This window comes from Mobula birostris, chromosome 19 (genome assembly GCF_030028105.1).
Source record: "Mobula birostris isolate sMobBir1 chromosome 19, sMobBir1.hap1, whole genome shotgun sequence".
In the NCBI taxonomy this organism is placed as follows: Eukaryota; Metazoa; Chordata; class Chondrichthyes; order Myliobatiformes; family Myliobatidae; genus Mobula; species Mobula birostris.
In genome coordinates this window covers 10384246-10402205 of record NC_092388.1, presented here as the reverse complement: position 1 = coordinate 10402205, position 17960 = coordinate 10384246, and the positions used below count along the sequence as shown (strand labels likewise).

Genomic DNA, 17960 nt, shown 5'->3' with positions numbered 1-17960 from the left:
TGCTGTCAAATGATCCGCCATGCCTGTATTACACATTCTTTCAGTATGGAGCATGGGCTATGAATCGAAGAGATGGCTGAATAGTATACAACAGTTTGCAAACCCAATTTTGTGTCTCACAGTGTCAAAATAATAATAGCATTTGAGCTCAAGACCGAAATGTGCAATGTTTGCGTATTTCTCGAGAAACAAAATACTACACAAAAATCATTAAAATAGACTATAAAAATGTACATTTGAGACCATTTGATCCATTGCACCTGTTCCACTCAAAAAAAGGACATATTTTAAACTACAATCACCTCAGCTTCCTCTAAACTTACAGACAACAAGTTCCAGAACACCACTATCCTCAGGGTGGATAAAAATTCTTGTGTCTCTTCCAATTCTTCTGCAGTTACTTTAAAACTACATCTCTGGTTCTTGACCCCTCAGAGAAGGGAAATTCTTCCTATTTGTTATTATTTAGTCCCTCACAGGTTCCTTAAGGTTGTTCTAGCTGGGGATGGTTATGGAGACAAGCTCTCACTACCTATTAAATGCTCCCAATGGTGTGCGCCTCAAATAGCCTCTGACAACCAAGCCCAGCTCCTGGCTTTCACCTGTGGCTCAGCTACTAAGCCCGGTGGAACTGTTTCTACTGACTGGAGAAGGAGAAAAGGCAGGTTACTGGCACCTTAAGACCGGTCGCTTCGGGCAGATGAGGCTCATTGGCCATGGTTGGCAGCCCACCTCAGACCTATACCCACTCATGGGGAAGACTTTGGGAGTAAACCCCTCGAGGGAAAAATCCGGGGCTGGAGTCCCTCAGGCAGTCCTACTTTGAATTCAGTGCTGACTGACAACTCCTGCGATGCTGCTGGTACTAAACTGTACTGGTCTTTGCCGTTCCTTTGGGTTCACGAGATGCATGGGAGAGGGGGAGCCTGCTGCACGGGCAATAGCTCACTCTCTATATTTTACTGCCCTGGCTTGCATATCTAGGCAGCTTTGACGCAATATGTATGGTCAACTCTGACTTACGGAGACCTCAGTCTCTCACAATTTTACATACTTCAGTTGAGGAAACACTACCCCATGAAAACAACACAAGTCCATCCAATCTTTCCTCGTGGATATAATTGTCCAGTGCTGGCAACATCTCATAAGTCTCCTGTGCACCCTCTCCAATGCAACCACATTTGTCCCATGAAGTGGTGACCTGAACAACACACAATTAAACCATTGCTTACAACTCTTGCATGACTGCCATGTTTTCTAAATGGTTTATGCTTCAGATAATGGAAACTATTTCACATGTCAAACTTAGCGATGCAATTTTTTTTAAGAAACACCCTGCCATGGGTGATGGTAGAGGCAGATACATTTGGGACATTTAAGAAAATCTTAGATAGGTGCATGGATGATAGAAAAATGAAGAGCTAAGTAGGAGGGAAAGGTTAGATTGATCTTAGGCTAGATTCAAAGGCCAGCACATCATCTGAAAGGCCTGTGCTGTGCTGTAGTGTTCTATGAAATCTATGACACATCAAAATGCACTTTTTGTGATTTCACTCTCTCTGCAAGCTATAGAACTGGACACAGACATGCACTGATCAACCTGCAGTGTAAAACGCCAGGCCTGGAGCTGCTGAGGAAGACAATGAGCATTCACTGACCCTGCTCCATCATTAAAGGATTGAATTATAACCTCATTCCATACAGTTGTCAATAAAGATCCATTCCGAAAAGACAGCTATCCAAAGTTATACAATCAAAGCAAAAGACATAACCAAACTAAAGTTCTGTGAAATAGTAGAGATCTGCAGACTTACAGTTCAAAAGTTCAAAGTAAATCTATTATCAAAGTATATGCCACTAAATTATATTACTGAGACTCATTTCCTTGTAGGTATTCATAGCTGAACAAAGAAATACAATAGAATCAATGAAAATCTACACACAAAGAAAGGTAAATTGGGGGAGGGGGGGGGAAGAGACCGAGAGCACGCTGGCTTGGGAGCCTGATGGTTGAGGGGTAATAACTGTTCCTAAACCTGGTGATATAGGACCCAAGACATCTGTGCCTCTTTGCACAGTATCCAGTATACGTTTTTAGACTGAATGGCATCCATTGCCCTCGGCCAACAATTATTATTTATAACAACGTCCTGGAATATTAAAGTGAGCAGACCACGTGAAACGAAACCAAATGCAGTCCATTATCTTCCTACCCTGATTACCGAAGAGATTTCAAATGTTTACAAGTCCTTTGAAAACAATAGAAGCTTACACAAGTAAAACCAAATTAACGTATTCACAAATCGCAAACAAGAGAAAATCTGCAGACGCTGGAAACCCGAGCTACACACACAAAATGCTGGAGGAGCTCAGCAGGCCAGGCAGCATCAACAGTAAACATTTCAGGCCAAAACCCTTCGACAGGACTGGGGAATAAATTTAAAAAGCTGAGGAGTAGATTTAAAAGGTAGAGGGAGGGGTGAGAGAAACACCAGGCGATAGGTGAAACCTGGTGGGGGAGGGATGAAGTAAAGAGCTGGGAAGCTGACTGGGGAAAGAGACAGAAGAAGCCCTGATTAAACCTTGTTAATGGGCATCAAGGTGAAAAACAGTCCTCTGGTTGGATTCACACTTTGCACAAGAATAATGGCTGTGACTGTTTATTTACTTATTTAAGAATGGCAGTGTGGAATAGGCCATTCTGGCTCTTTTGAGCCATACCGCCCAGCAACTCCCTATTTTAAGCAAGACACATCAAAAGTGCTGGTGAACGCAGCATCTCTAGGAAGAGGTACAGTCGACGTTTCGGGCCGAGACCCTTCGTCAGGACTAACTGAAGGAAGAGCTAGCAAGAGATTTGAAAGTGGGAGGGGGAGGGGGAGATCTAAAATGATAGGAGAAGTCAGGAGGAGGAGGGATGGAGCCAAGAGCTGGACAGGTGATTGGCAAAAGGGATATGAGAGGATCATGGGACGGGAGGCCTAGGGAGAAAGAAGGGGTGGGGGGGAACCCAGAGGATGGGCAAGGGGTATATTCAGAGGGACAGAGGAAGAAAAAGGAGAGCGAGAGAAAGAATGTGTGCATAAAAATAAATAACGGATGGGGTACGAGGGGGAGGTGGGGCATTAGTGGAAGTTAGTGAAGTCAATGTTCATGCCATCAGGTTGGAGGCTACCCAGACGGAATATAAAGTGTTGTTCCTCCAACCTGAGTGTGGCTTCATCTTTACAGTAGAGGAGGCTGTGGATAGACATGTCAGAATGGGAATGGGACGTGGAATTAAAATGTGTGGCCACTGGGAGATCCTGCTTTCCCTGGCGGACAGAGTGCTCAGCAAAACGATCTCCCAGTCTACATCGGATCTCGCCAATATATATCCTAGCCTAATCACGGGAATTTTTTTTTTCCCCCACAATCAGCAATTACCCTAGCAACTGGTAAGATTTTAGAATGCGGGAGGAAACTGGTGCAGCCGGAGGAATTCCACACGGTCACGGGGAGAATGTACAAATGCCTTACAGGCAGTGACGGGAATTGAACCAAGGCTGCTGATATTGTAACCACTATGCTGATTGAATGTCTGTTGTGTACTGTAATACCCAAGTAAGTTGATGAAAGCATAAAGATACGGCATCACATTGTTAACAGCACATTAGGAGGCTACAAAGGACTACAAATAAGTGAAGGGGCAAATTTTCGGCAAATGAAGTATACATGGAAAATAGCTGTCAGACATTCAACCATTTGAGTAGCTCCACTCTTTAATATAATCATGGCTGATCAACCAAAATCAGTACTATGCTCCTATCTTCTTCCTGTATCTCTTGATCTCTTCAAGCATGAGAACTGCATTAGACTTCTTCTCGAATATATCTAATCATTTTGCCTCAACAGGCATCTGCAGTGGTGAATTCCACAAGTTCTACATTCATTAGGTGAAGAAGCTTCTTCTCATTTCATTCCTCAATTACTTACTTCATATCTGACCATAAGGCATAGGAGCAGAATTAGGCCATTTGACGCATTGAGTCTGCTTCTCCATTAGATAATGGCTGATAGGTGAAGCCAGGGAAGGGCGAAGGTGGGATGATGGGGGAGGGCGAATGAAGTGAGAAGCTGGGAAGTGGTAGGTGGAAAAGGTAAGGGGCTGAAGAAGGAACCTCATAGGAGAGGAGGAGAGCCAGCTTATACTCCTTCCCCTTCAGTCCTGATGAAAGGTCTCAACCTGAAACATCAACTGTTTATTCCTCTCCATAGATGTTGCCTGGCCTGTTGTGTTCCTCCAGCATTTGTGTCTGTTAGTCTGGGTTTCCAGTATCTACAGAACCCCTTGTGTTTAAGATTTACTGATCCTTCAACTAGCACAAGGAACTAACGGCGATTTTCAGATTACAACCTTCAAGGTTCTAAGTTTCAAATTTGCTTCCTGATTTTACTAGATCTGGTGACTAAGTAAAGTACAAAAGATCCAGGTATGACCTCCAGAAAGCCATCTTACATTCAAGTGTCAATTCTGAACAAACTGGAATCAGAGAATTATCATTGACGGCTGTGGCAGGGCTTGAGTGCTCTCAACTCCTACAAAGGACGGTCAGAAACTTAAAATTTTATCAGCGTTATTTTTCCAGAGGATCTGTCCTGGCCCAGCATGTACGTACAATTATGAAGAAAGCAAGGCAGCATCCCTGCTTTCAGAGAAGTTTGCAACGATTCAGCATGTATCTGAAACTTCGACAAACTTCTATAGATGTGCAGTGGAGAGTACACTGACTGGTTGCATCATGGCTTGGTATAATAGCACCAATGCCCTTGAATGGAAAAGCCTACAAAAAGTAATGGATACAACCCAGTCCATCAGAGTAAAGCCCTTGTCACCATTGAGCACAGCTACAAGGAGCGGTTCTAAAGGAAAGTAGCATCGTGCATCAAGGACTCCCATCAGCCAGATCCTGCTCTCTTCTCACTGCTGCCATCAGGATGGAGGTACAGGCTGCATCTCTGTCTGGTAAGGGGGTGGGGGGGGGCTACTGTACAGGACCAATAGAAGCTGCAGAGGATTTTTAAATCTAATCAGCTCCATCTTGGTTACTAGCCTACAAAGTACCCAGGACATCTTCAGGGAGCAATGTCTGAGAAAAGCAGCGTCCATTGTTAAGGACCTCCAGCACCCTTTTCTCACTATTACCATCAGGTAGGAGGTACAGAAGCCTGAAGGCACACACTCAGCAATTCAGGAACGGCTTCTTCCCCTCTGCTGTCCAATTCCTAAATTGGACATTGAACCCTTGGACACTACCTCACATTTTTAAAAAATATACAGTATTTCTGTTTTTTTGCACTTTTTAAAAATCTATTCAATATACATATACTGTAATTGATTTACTTGTTTATTTCTTTTTCTCTTCTAGATTATGTATTGCATTGAACTGCTTCTGCTAAGTTAACGAATTTCACGTCACATGCCGGTGATAATAAACCTGATTCTGATTCTGAGCTTCAGCACCCACACCACCAGGTTCAGGAACAGAACCATCAACCATCAGGGTCTTGAACCAGAAGGCATAACTTCATTCAACCCAACAATGAACTGCTCCACAACCAAAGGACTCATTTTCAAGGACTCTTCAACTCAAGTCCTCGATATTTATTGCTTACTTATTTTTTATTGATTGATTTTTAAGTGTTTGCATAGTTTGTCGTCTTTTGCACATTGGTTATTTGTCTTGTTGTGTGTGGTTTTTCATTGATTGTACTCACTGTGAATGTCCACAGGAAGAGTGAATCTCAGGGCTGTACAAGGGGACTTTGATGATAAAGTTATTTGAGCTCCGAAGCTCAATGTTGAGTTGGGAGAGCTTCATCCCCTTTTCCTTTCTTCCATCACTTGTACTGCTTCACATGACAACTGGCTGATCACCATCTCCCTCAGAATGTCCTAGCACAGGACTTGCAAAGAGTTGTTACTTACTTCAGAATGCCATTTGGTCCAGTGTAGACTTCAATCACATTTGGACTTGAGGGCAGCATGGTTATAACTCGATCAGCTCGTTCAGCCACAACAGCTGGAGAGTCCACAATCTATCACATAAAAGTGGACAAAACCAGTCAAAAATGATCCTTGTTGGGATAGCAGATAAAGAGGTAACAATTTTAAAATTGAATTGAATTGCCTTTATTTCTTACATCCTTCACATACATGAGTAAAAACCTTTACATTACGTCTCCGTCTGAATGTGCAATTTATAGTAATTTGTAATAAATAGTATGTACAACAGGACAGTCAATATAACATAGAAATACAATTGTGTCAGCGTGAATTAATGTCTGAAGGCCTGGTGGAAGAAGCTGTCCTGGAGCCTGTTGGTCCTGGCTTTTATGCTGCGGTACCATTTCCCGGATGGTAGCAGCTGGAACAGATGGTGGCTGGGGTGACAAGGGTCCCCAGTGATCCTACGGGCCCTTTTATACACCTATCTTTGTAAATGTCCTGAATAGTGGAAGTCCACATTTACAGATGCGCTGGGCTGTCTCCACCACTCTCTGCAGAGTCCTGCGATTGAGGGAAGTACAGTTCCCATACCAGGCAGTGATACAGCCAGTCAGGATGCTCTCAATTGTGCTCCTGTAGAAAGTCCTTAGGATTTGGGGACTCATGCCAAACTTCTTCAACCGTCTGAGGTGAAAGAGGTGCTGTTGTGCTTCGTTCACCACACAGCTGGTATGTACAGACCACTTGAGATCCTTGGTGATGTGTATACCGAGGAACTTAAAGCTATTGATGTCAATGGGGTTGAGCCTGTCTCCGTTCCTCCTGTAGTTCACAACCAGTTCTTTTATTTTTGCAACATTGAGGAACAGGTTGTTTTCTTGACACCACTGTGTCAGGGTGATTACTTCTTCTCTGTAAGCTGCCTTGTTATTATTTGGGATAAGGCCCATCAATGTAGTACAGTCAGCAAATTTAATTAGCACATTGGAGTTATGGGTGGCGACACAGTCATGGGTGTACAGAGAGTAAAGGAGGGTGCTTAGGAGACAGCCCTGGGGGTGCTCCTGTGTTGAGTGGCAGAGGTGAAGGAGCCCACTCTTACCACCTGCCAGCAATCTGACAGGAAGTCCAGGATCCAGCTGCACAAGGCAAGGTGAAGGTCAAGGTGTCTGAGCTTCTTGTTAAGCCTGGAGGAAATTATGGAGTTGAATGCTGAACTGTATTCCAAGAATAGCATTCTCACAGAAGCATCCCTCTTCTCCAGGTGTGTAAGAACGGTGTGTAGAGCTGTGGCTATTGCATCGGTCATGTTGGTAGGTGAACTGTTGAGCGTCCAGTGTGGATGGTAGCATGCTGCAGATGTAGTCCTTGACCAGCCTCTCAAAACATTTGTTTATTATTGAGGTGAGTGCGACAGGACGTCAGTTGTTCAGACATGTTACCTTGGTCTTTTTAGGTACAGGAACAATTGTGGATGTTTTGAAGCAGGAGGGCACTCTACACTGGGAAAGGGAGAGATTCCAAATGTCTGCAAACACATTAGTCAGTCGTGCCGCGCACATCCAAGTACCCGTCTGGGATGCCATCCAGTCCCGCAGCCTTGCGGCTGTCCACTTGTTGGAAACATCTGCATACTTCGGCCTCAGAGATGACCAAGGTGCAGGTCGCATTGGCAGCTGTCCTCAGAGGCTCAGTGTTGGTGACATTCAAAAATATTCACTCTAAAAAGTTTAAATTAATTTCTAATACATGCTCCCTTAATTCCTTCGGCCTTCGATATGGGAATTACGCAATATTTTGTATGGGACAATATTACTTTTTGAAGGCATTTGATAAACAACACCTCCATACTTCCTTTATCAGTCTTCTCCATTAGCTCACACTTGTCTGGATTAAAGTTAAACAAAATGCAAAACAAGTACCAGGACATTCTCTATAAGTATGAGGCAACATTCTCTACAAGTACTAAGCAACATTCTCCACACAGTGGCAGCAAATTAAATACAAATTCCTGAGCAACACACACACACACACACAACCTCACCCTTCATTACCATTTCTAACAATTGGCCAAAATGAGTGTCAAGTTCTCAAGTCTACTCCTTTCTAATCCTCAGGCATCTACTCCATTTGCCTTGATTACCTAACGTCAGGGAGCAGAGGACACCAAATGTCCAAACACTTCTGGTACCCTTCTCAGAAATCCATCCAGGACTGATTTCTTCTTTCATCTACGACAGCAAGGTAACAATTGATCCAGGTGGAACTGAGTGACAGAACAAAAGGATTCAAACGATTTACCTCCCAATGGTTGCAGTAAACAATAAAGATTAAATATACCATGCGTGCAGTTACCTGTGCTCCCAGATCCTGTACTGCTTTGCATGACTCTGGGAAGACATCAGTTGCAATGATAGGATAGCCATGCTTTATGAGGTTCTGTGCCATTGGACTTCCCATGTTGCCCAGTCCTACGAATCCCACTGTTGCTTTAGAAGCCATTGATCTGGAAGATACTATTAGCCCAACAGTTTTTAATAATGGCACAGAGATGCAGTTCATATTTTTCATCTTACATTTAAAGTTTACATCAAAATTGAACAATGACATAAAAAACAGTTTGAGGGTAGTTTTACTGTTATACCATTGCACAGCATATAGTACTATTGTCCTTATGCACAAATGTTGACCCAAAATTCAAAATTCATTTATTATCATTCTTAGAGTCATGAGTCATAGAACACCACAGAGCAGAAACAGGCCATTCAGCGCATCTAGTCCAAGGTGGAACATTAATCTGTCTAGCCCTCCTTACCCCTCGCATCCATGTACTTAACCAAATCTCTCTTAAATGTTGAAGTCCACCACGCATCTACTACTTGCCTTGGCAGCTTGTTCCAGACTCTCACCACTCCTCTGAGTGAAGAAATTACCCCTCATATTCCCCTTAAATATGTTACCTTTCACCCTTAACCGAGGACCTCTAGTTGTAGTCTCACCCAACCTCAGTGGAAAAAGCCTGCTTGCATTTACCCTATCCATACCTCATATAATTTTGTATAGCTCTATCAAATCTCCCTTCAATCTTCTACGTTCAAAGGAATAAAGTTCTAACCTATTCTACCTTTGCCAATAGCTCAGGTCGTCAAGTCCTGGTACATTTTCTCTGTACTCTTTCAATCTTATTTACATCTTTCCTCTAGGTAGTTGTCCAAAACTAGACACAATACTTCAAATTAGGCCTCACCAATATCTTATACAATTTCAACATTAATATCCCAACTCCTGTACTTAATATATTGATTTATGAGGCCAATTCATCAATAGCTTTCTTTATAATCCCATATCCCTGTAATGCCACTTTCACAGAATTATGGATCTGAATTCCCAGATCCCTCTTTTCGACTGCACCCTTCAGTGCCCACCACTCACTATGTAACACCTACCCTGGTTGGTCCTCCCAAAGTGGAACACCTCACACTTGTCGGCATTAAATTCCATCTGCCATTTTCCAGCCCGTTTTCCAGCTGGTCCAGATCCCGCCTTAAGCCTTGAAAGTCTTCCTCACTGTCTACTACACCCTTAGTCTTGGTGTTATCTGCAAATTTGCTCACCCAGTTTACCACAATCATCCAGATCACTGATATATTGCAGATAATAAACAGCAACAGACCCGGCACTAATCCCTGCAGCATACCATGAGTCTCAGGCCTCCAGTCAGAGAGGCAACTATCTGCTACCACCCTCTGGCTTCTCCTGCGAAGCCAATGTCTCATCCAATTTACTACTTCATCTTGAATGCCGAGTGACTGAACCTTCTTGACCAACCTTCCATGCAGGACCTTGTCAAAAGCCTTGCTAAAGTCTACGTAGACAACATCCACTGCCTTACTTTCATTAATTTTACTTGTAACTTCCTCAAAAAAAAAACTCTAAGATTGGTTAGACATGACTTACTATGCACAAAGCCATGTTGATTATCCCCGACTATCCATCTCTGTCTATCCAATCAATGTCTATTGAAATATGTGTATATCTGTTGCTTTAGAATACCTTCCAAAAGTTTCCCACTGCTGATATCAGGCTCACTGGCCTATAATTTCCTGGTTTAATCTTAGAGTCTTTCTTAAACAATGGAACAACATTAGCTATCCTCCAAGCCTTTGCAGACTTTAAAGCCAAACGTTGTGGTGCCGCCAACATCGCGGCCTCTCTCCCAGATGAGCTCAATCACTTTCATGCTCGGTTTGATGTTACTAACTCTGAGCCTCTGAGGAAAGCCACCACTTCAACCTGCAACCTGGTCATCTCTGAGGCTGAGGTACGCAGTTGTTTCCAACAAGTGGACAGTCGCAAGGCTGTGGGACCAGACGGCATCCCAGGGTGACTACTCAGGATGTGCGCAGCACAAATGGCAAGTGTATTTATTGACATTTTTCATCTCTCCCTCTCCCAATGTAAAGTGCCCTCCTGCTTCAAATTATCCACCATTGTCCCTGTACCAAAAAAGACCAAGGTAACATGCCTAAACGACTGGTGTCCTGTCGCACTCACCTCAGTAATAAGCAAACGCTTTGAGAGGCTGGTCAAGGATTACATCTGCAGCTTGCTACCACCCACACTGGACCCACTACAATTCGCCCACCGACACAACCGATCAACAGACAATGCAATAGCCACTGCTCTACATACTGTCCTTACACATCTGGAGTAGAAGGAATTCAAAATGCATGGATGCAAAGGGACTTGGGGGTCCTTGTGCAAGATACCTTAAAGGTTAACCTCCAGGTTGAGTCAGTTGTGAAGGCGGCGAATGGAATGTCGGCATTCATTTCTAGAGGTGTAGAATGTAATAGCAGGGATGTGTTTTGAGGCTCTATAAGGCACTCGTGAGACCACACTTGGAGTATTGTGCGAAGTTTTGGGCTCCTTATTTTAGAAAGGATATACTATCATTGGAGAGGGCTCAGAGAAGATTCACAAGAATGAATCCAGGAATGAAAGGGTTACTGTATGAGGAACATCTAGCAGCTCTTGGGCTGTATTCCCTGGAGTTCACGAGAATGAGGGGAGGATCTCAAAGAAACATTTCGAATGTTAATAGGCATGAACAGATTAGATATGGAAAAGTTATTTCTCATAAGAACATAAGAAACAAGAACAGGAGTAGGCCATCCGGCCCATCGAGCCTACCCCGCCATTCAATAAGATCATGGCTGATGTGTCCGTAAACTCATCTCCATCTACCTGCCTTTTCCTCATAACCCTTAATTCCCCTACTATGTAAAAACCTATCTAACTGTATCTTAAATATATTTAGTGAGGAAGCCTCAACTGCTTCCCCGGGCAGAGAATTCCACAGATTCACCACTCTCTGGGAAAAACAGTTTCTCCTCATCTCCATCCTAAATCTTCTGCCCTGAATCTTGAGGCAATGTCCCCTAGTTCTAGTCTCACCTATCAATGGAAACAACTTTCCTACTTCTATCTTATCTATCCCTTTCAAAATTTTGTATGTTTCCATAAGATCCCTTCTTATTCTTCTGAACTCCAGAGGGTATAGTCCCAGGCGACTCAATCTCTCCTCATAGGTTAACCCCTTCATCCCTGGAATCAACCTGGTGAACTGCCTCCAAAGCCAGTATATATCCTTCCTCAAGAATGGAGACCAGAACTGCACACAGTACTCCAGGTGCGGCCTCACCAGTACCCTGTACAGTTGCAGCATAACCTCCCTGCTCTTGAATTCTTTTCTTTTTAAATCTTTTTATTGAATTAGTACACAAAAGGTAAACCATATAGGCACTGATACACAGTTGCAATATAACTTTACAAGAGATATTAATACAAAAAAAAATTAGTACAAACAGTGCAGTTTAGATATAAAATAACCAGGTAATATAATAGTATACTAATTTTCAAACATGTCAATAAGGAAAAAAACCCCAGAAAAAAACCCACCGTGCAACTAAACTAAAAAGCAAAGCAAAGCAATGGGCTAACTAGGTATCAAGTAGAGTTAGACAACTTAAAACAATCACGTCCTCAAACCCGACCTCCATTAAAAACAGTTAAAAAGCAAGAAGGGAATGAAGATATGGCTCCTGCTCTTGAATTCAATCCCTTTAGCAATGAAGGCCAACATTCCGTTTGCCTTCTTAAAAAACCTGTTGTACCTGCAAGCCAACTTTTTGTGATTCATGAACAAGCACTCACAAGTCCCTCTGCACAGCAGCATGCTGCAATCTTTCACCATTTAAATAATAATCTGCTCTTCTATTATTCCTCCCAAAGTGGATGATCTCGCATTTACCAACGTTGTACTCCATCTGCCAGACCTTGGCCCACTCACTTAACCTATCTATATCCCTGTACAGAGGATGTGAAGAGTCTGCAGAATTTGCTTTTCCACTCAGTTTAGTGTCATCAGCAAATTTTGCTATGCTACACTCAGTCCCCTCTTCCAAATCATCAATGTAAACGGTAAACAACTGCGGCCCCAGCACCAACCCCTGCGGCACCCCACTCACCACTGACTGCCAACCAGAGAAACACCTATTTATACCAACTCTCTGCCTTCTATTGGTTAACCAATCCACTATCCATAACGATACACTTCCTCCGACTCCATGCAACCGCACCTTACATACAAGTCTCTTGTGTGGCATCTTATCGAACGGCTTCTGGAAATCCAAGTACATGACATCTACCTGTTCCCCTCTCTCCACTGCACTCATTATGCCCTCAAAGAACTCGAGTAAGTTTGTCAAACAGGACCTGCCCTTTCTGAATCCATGCTGCGTCTGTCTAATGGAACCATTCCTTTCTAAATGTTTCGCTATTTCTTCCTTAATGACAGCTTCAAGCATTTTTCCAACTACAGATGTTAAGCTAACTAGCTTATAGTTGCCCGTCTTTTGCCTACACCCTTTTTTAAAAATTGGAGTGACATTTGCTGTCTTCCAATCCGCCGGGACCTGCCCAGAGTCTAATTATTACCAACACGTCTACTATAACCTCTGCCAATTCCTTCAGCACCCTGGGATGCATCCCATCAGGACCAGGGGACTTATCTACCTTCAGGCCCTCTAGTTTGCTCATCACTATCTCTTTAGTGATAGTGATCTTATCGAGGTCCTCACCTCCCATTTTGCCCATAACATCCTTCTTCGGCATATTAGACGTGTCCTCCACTATGAAGACTGACACAAAATAGTCCTTCAATGCCTCAGCCATTTCCTTATCACCCAATATCGATTTACCCTTCTCATCTTCCAAGGGACCTACATTGACTTTAGCCACCCTCTTCCGCTTTATATATTGATAAAAACTTCTGCTATCCGTTTTTATATTTTGTGCTAATTTACTTTCATACTCTATCTTACTTTTCCTTATTTCTTGTTTAGTTGTTCTCTGTTGCTTTTTAAAGTTTTCCCAATCCTCCAGTCTCCCACTACCCTTTGCAATTCTGCACATGAGCTTTTAATTTGATACTATCTTTTATTTCCTCAGTTATCCAAGGCTGGCTCTCCCCACACTTACTGTCCTTACTTTTGACTGGAATATACTTTTGTTGAGCACTGTGAAAAATCTCTTTGGAAGTATTCCACTGCTCCTCAACTATCCGACCAAGTACCCTGTGCTCCCAATCCACATTAGCCAACTCTTCCCTTATCCTGTTGTAGTCTCCCTTGTTCAAGCATAATACAAATATTTGTACATTAGTTTTAGATCCAACTATTTCATCCTCCATCTGTATGCGAAATTCAATCATACTATGATCACTCTTTCCAACAGGATCCCTGACTACAAGATTGTTAATCTTACCTGTCTCGTTGTACAGGACTAGATCTAAGATAGCATTTTCCCTTGTAGGTTCACTAACATGCTGCTCAAGAAAGCCATCACGGATGCATTCTATGAAGTCCTCCTCAAGACTTCCTTGACCAACCTGATTCACCCAATCTATGTGGAAGTTAAAATCCCCCATGACAACTATCGTCCCTTTCTTACAAGCCTCAGTTATTTCTTGGTGAATCGCCTTTGCCACTGCAATATTTTTATTAGGTGGCCTATAGACAACACCCACCAGTGATTTTTTTTCCCTTTTCTATTCTTAATCTCTACCCAGATGGACTCAACATTCTGCTCCGTAAATCTTATATCATCTCTCACAATCGCCCTGATCTCATCCTTAATCAAGAGCACCACCCCACCTCCTCTGCCTTCTTGGTATCCGTCTGTATTACCTGATACCCTTGGATATTCAATTCCCAGTCATCTCCACCTTGCAACCAGGTTTCTGTAATGGCCACTAAATCATGTCTTGGTACTGATCCGTACCACAAGTTCATTAACCTTGTTTCTAATACTACGGGCATTTAGATAATGCGCCCTTATACTCATGGTCCTTTTAGGATCTAGTGACCTATGCAATTTTTGCTTTTTACTTTTATGCACTCTACTCTTAGCTTTTTCTTCACTAACTCTAGCTTTGGTCTCTGCATCACTTCCCTCTTCTTTTCTGTGTGGGTACCCATCCCCTGCCATATTAGTTTAAAGCCTGCCCAACAGCACTAGCAAACAATCTCCCTAGGACACTGATCCTGGCCCTGCCCAGATGTAGACCGTCCAGACGGTACTGGTCCCACCTCCCCCAGAAGCTGTTCCAATGCCCCAAGAATCTGAAACCCTCCCTCCTGCACCACCGCTCAAGCCACATATTCATTCTAGCTATCCTGCTATTCCAACTCTGGCTAGCACGTGGCACTGGTAATAATCCTGAGATGATTACCTTTGAGGTTCTACTCTTTAACTTATCTCCTAGCTCCCTAAATTCAGCTTGTAGGACCCCATCCCACTTTCTTCCTATATCGTTAGTACCAACATGCACCATGACAGCCGGCTGCTCACCCTCCCCTTTCAGAATGCCCTGCAGCCTCTCCGAGACATCTCTGACCATTGCACCCGGGAGGCAACACACCATATGGGAGTCCCGTTTGCAGCCACAGAAGCTCCTCTCTATTCCCCTTACCATGGAATCCCCTATCACAACAGCTCCACCACTCTTTATCTTGCCCTCACGTGCAGCAGACCCACCCACGGTGCCATGATCCTGGCTACTGCTGCCTTCACCTGATGAGCCATCTCCCCCAGCAGACTCCAAAGCAGTATAACAACAGGAATTCTGCAGATGCTGGAAATTCAAGCAACACACATCAAAGTTGCTGGTGAACGCAGCAGGCCAGGCAGCATCTGTAGGAAGAGGTGCAGTCGACGTTTCAGGCCGAGACCCTTTGTCAGGACTAACTGAAGGAAGAGTGAGTAAGGGATTTGAAAGTTGGAGGGGGAGGGGGAGATCCAAAATGATAGGAGAAGACAGGAGGGGGAGGGATAGAGCCAAGAGCTGGACAGGTGATTGGCAAAAGGGGATACGAGAGGATCATGCGACAGGAGATCCGGGAAGAAAGACGGGGGGGTGGGGACCCAGAGGATGGGCAAGAGGTATATTCAGAGGGACAGAGGGAGAAAAAAAAGAGAGTGAGAGAAAGAATGTGTGCATAAAAATAAGTAACAGATGGGGTATGAGGGGGAGGTGGGGCCTTAGCGGAAGTTAGAGAAGTTGATGTTCATGCCATCAGGTTGGAGGCTACCCAGACGGAATATAAGGTGTTGTTCCTCCAACCTGAGTGTGGCTTCATCTTTACAGTAGAGGAGGCCGTGGATAGACATGTCAGAATGTGAATGGGATGTGGAATTAAAATGTGTGGCCACTGGGAGATCCTGCTTTCTCTGGCGGACAGAGCGTAGATGTTCAGCAAAGCGGTCTCCCAGTCTGTGTTGGGTCTCGCCAATATATAAAAGGCCACATCGGGAGCACCGGACGCAGTATATCACCCCAGTCGACTCACAGGTGAAGTGTTGCCTCACCTGGAAGGACTGTTTGGGGCCCTGAATGGTGGTAAGGGAGGAAGTGTAAGGGCATGTGTAGCACTTGTTCCGCTTACACGGATAAGTGCCAGGAGGGAGATCAGTGGGGAGGGATGGGGGGGACGAATGAACAAGGGAGTTGTGTAGAGACCCGACGCAGACTGGGAGACCGCTTTGCTGAACATCTACGCTCTGTCCGCCAGAGAAAGCAGGATCTCCCAGTGGCCACACATTTTAATTCCACATCCCATTCCCATTCTGACATGTCTATACAAGGCCTCCTCTACTGTAAAGATGAAGCCACACTCAGGTTGGAGGAACAACACCTTATATTCCGTCTGGGTAGCCTCCAACCTGATGGCATGAACATCGACTTCTCTAACTTCCGCTAAGGCCCCACCTCCCCCCCGTACCCCATCTGTTACTTATTTTTATGCACACATTCTTTCTCTCACTCTCTTTTTTTCCTCCGTCTGTCCCTCTGAATATATCTCTTGCCCATCCTCTGGGTCCCCCCCTCCCCCCGTCTTTCTTCCCGGACCTCCTGTCATGATCCTCTCGTATCCCCTTTTGCCTATCACCTGTCCAGCTCTTGGCTCTATCCCTCCTCCTCCTGTCTTCTCCTATCATTTTGGATCTCCCCCTCCCCCTCCAACTTTCAAATCCCTTACTCACTCTTCCTTCAGTTAGTCCTGACGAAGGGTCTCGGCCTGAAACGTCGACTGCACCTCTTCCTACAGATGCTGCTTGGCCTGCTGCGTTCACCAGCAACTTTGATGTGTGTTGCTCCAAAGCAGTATATCTGTTTTGGAGGGAGATGACCGCAGGAGACTCCTGTACTACCTTCCTACTACTACTCTTCCTGTTGGTCACCCATTCCCTATCTTTCCTTAGATCCTTAAACTGCGGTGTGACAAACTCACTAAATGTGCTTTCCACAACATGCTCAGCATCTCGGATGCTCCAAAGTGAGTCCATGCACAGCTCCAGTGCCGCCATGCAGTCTATCAGGAGCTGCAGCTGGACACAATTCCTGCACACGTAGTCTTCAGGGACACTGTCAGCCTCTCTGAGCTCCCACATGTCACAAGAGGAGCATGGCACAGGTCTGAGCTCACCTGCCATGACAGAGCAATGGATGTTAGCGGATTCTCATGGTAGGGGATTCTAGAACAAGAGGGCACGACTTCAGGATTGAAGGACATCCTTTTAGAACAGAGGTGCAGAGAAATTACTTTAGTCAGAGGGTGGTAAATCTGTGGAATTTGCTGCCATGAGCAGCTGTGGAGGCCAAGTCATTGAGTCTATTTAAGGCAGAAATAGATAGGTTCTTGATTAGCCAGGGCATCAAAGGTATGGGGTGAAAGCAGGGGAGTGGGGATGACTGGAAGAATTAGATCAGCCCATGATTGAATGGCAGAACAGACCCGATGGGCCAAATGGCCTACTTCTGCTCTTATATCTTATGGGCTTATGTGAGAATGCCGTTCTTGGACTACAGCTCAGCATTCAACACCATAATTCCATCCAGGCTCGACAGGAAGGTCAGAGATCTCAGCCTTGACCCTGCCTTATGCAGCTGGATCCTGGACTTCCTGTCAGATCGCTGGCAGGTGGTAAGAGTGGGCTCACTCACCTCCAACCCTCTGACTCTCATTACAGGAGCCCCTCAGGGCTGTGTACCAAATCCCTCCTTTATTCCCTGTATACCCATTACTGTATCACCACCCACAGCACTAATCTGCTAATTAAATTTGGTGACGACACTACATTGATTTGCCTAATCTCAAACAATAACAAGGTGGCCTACAGGGAAGAAGTCATCTCTCTGATACAGTGGTGTCAAGAAAACAACCTCTCTCTCAAAGTCACAACAACAAAGGAGCTGGTTGTGGATTACAGGAGGAATGGAGATGGACTAACCCCTATTGACATCACTGGAACTGGAGTTGAGAGGGTAAACAGCTTAAGTTCTTTGGCATCCACATCACCGAGGACCTCACATGGTCTGTACACACCGGCTGTGTGGTGAAGAAGGCAC

The 17960-nt window shown here is 44.4% G+C and overlaps 1 protein-coding gene across 1 annotated transcript in view; it reads right to left on the bottom strand.

Moving 5' to 3' along the window:
- The window catches only part of LOC140212299 (3-hydroxyisobutyrate dehydrogenase, mitochondrial-like), a 151326-nt gene that overhangs the window by 122551 nt on the left and 10815 nt on the right, over positions 1-17960 (bottom strand). Inside the window, exons 2-3 of the mRNA XM_072283003.1 lie at positions 8345-8505; positions 5969-6078 (exon numbers count right to left, since the gene is read on the bottom strand). Coding sequence (XP_072139104.1) covers positions 5969-6078; positions 8345-8505 — 271 coding nt within the window. The remainder of the gene's footprint in view (positions 1-5968; positions 6079-8344; positions 8506-17960) is intronic.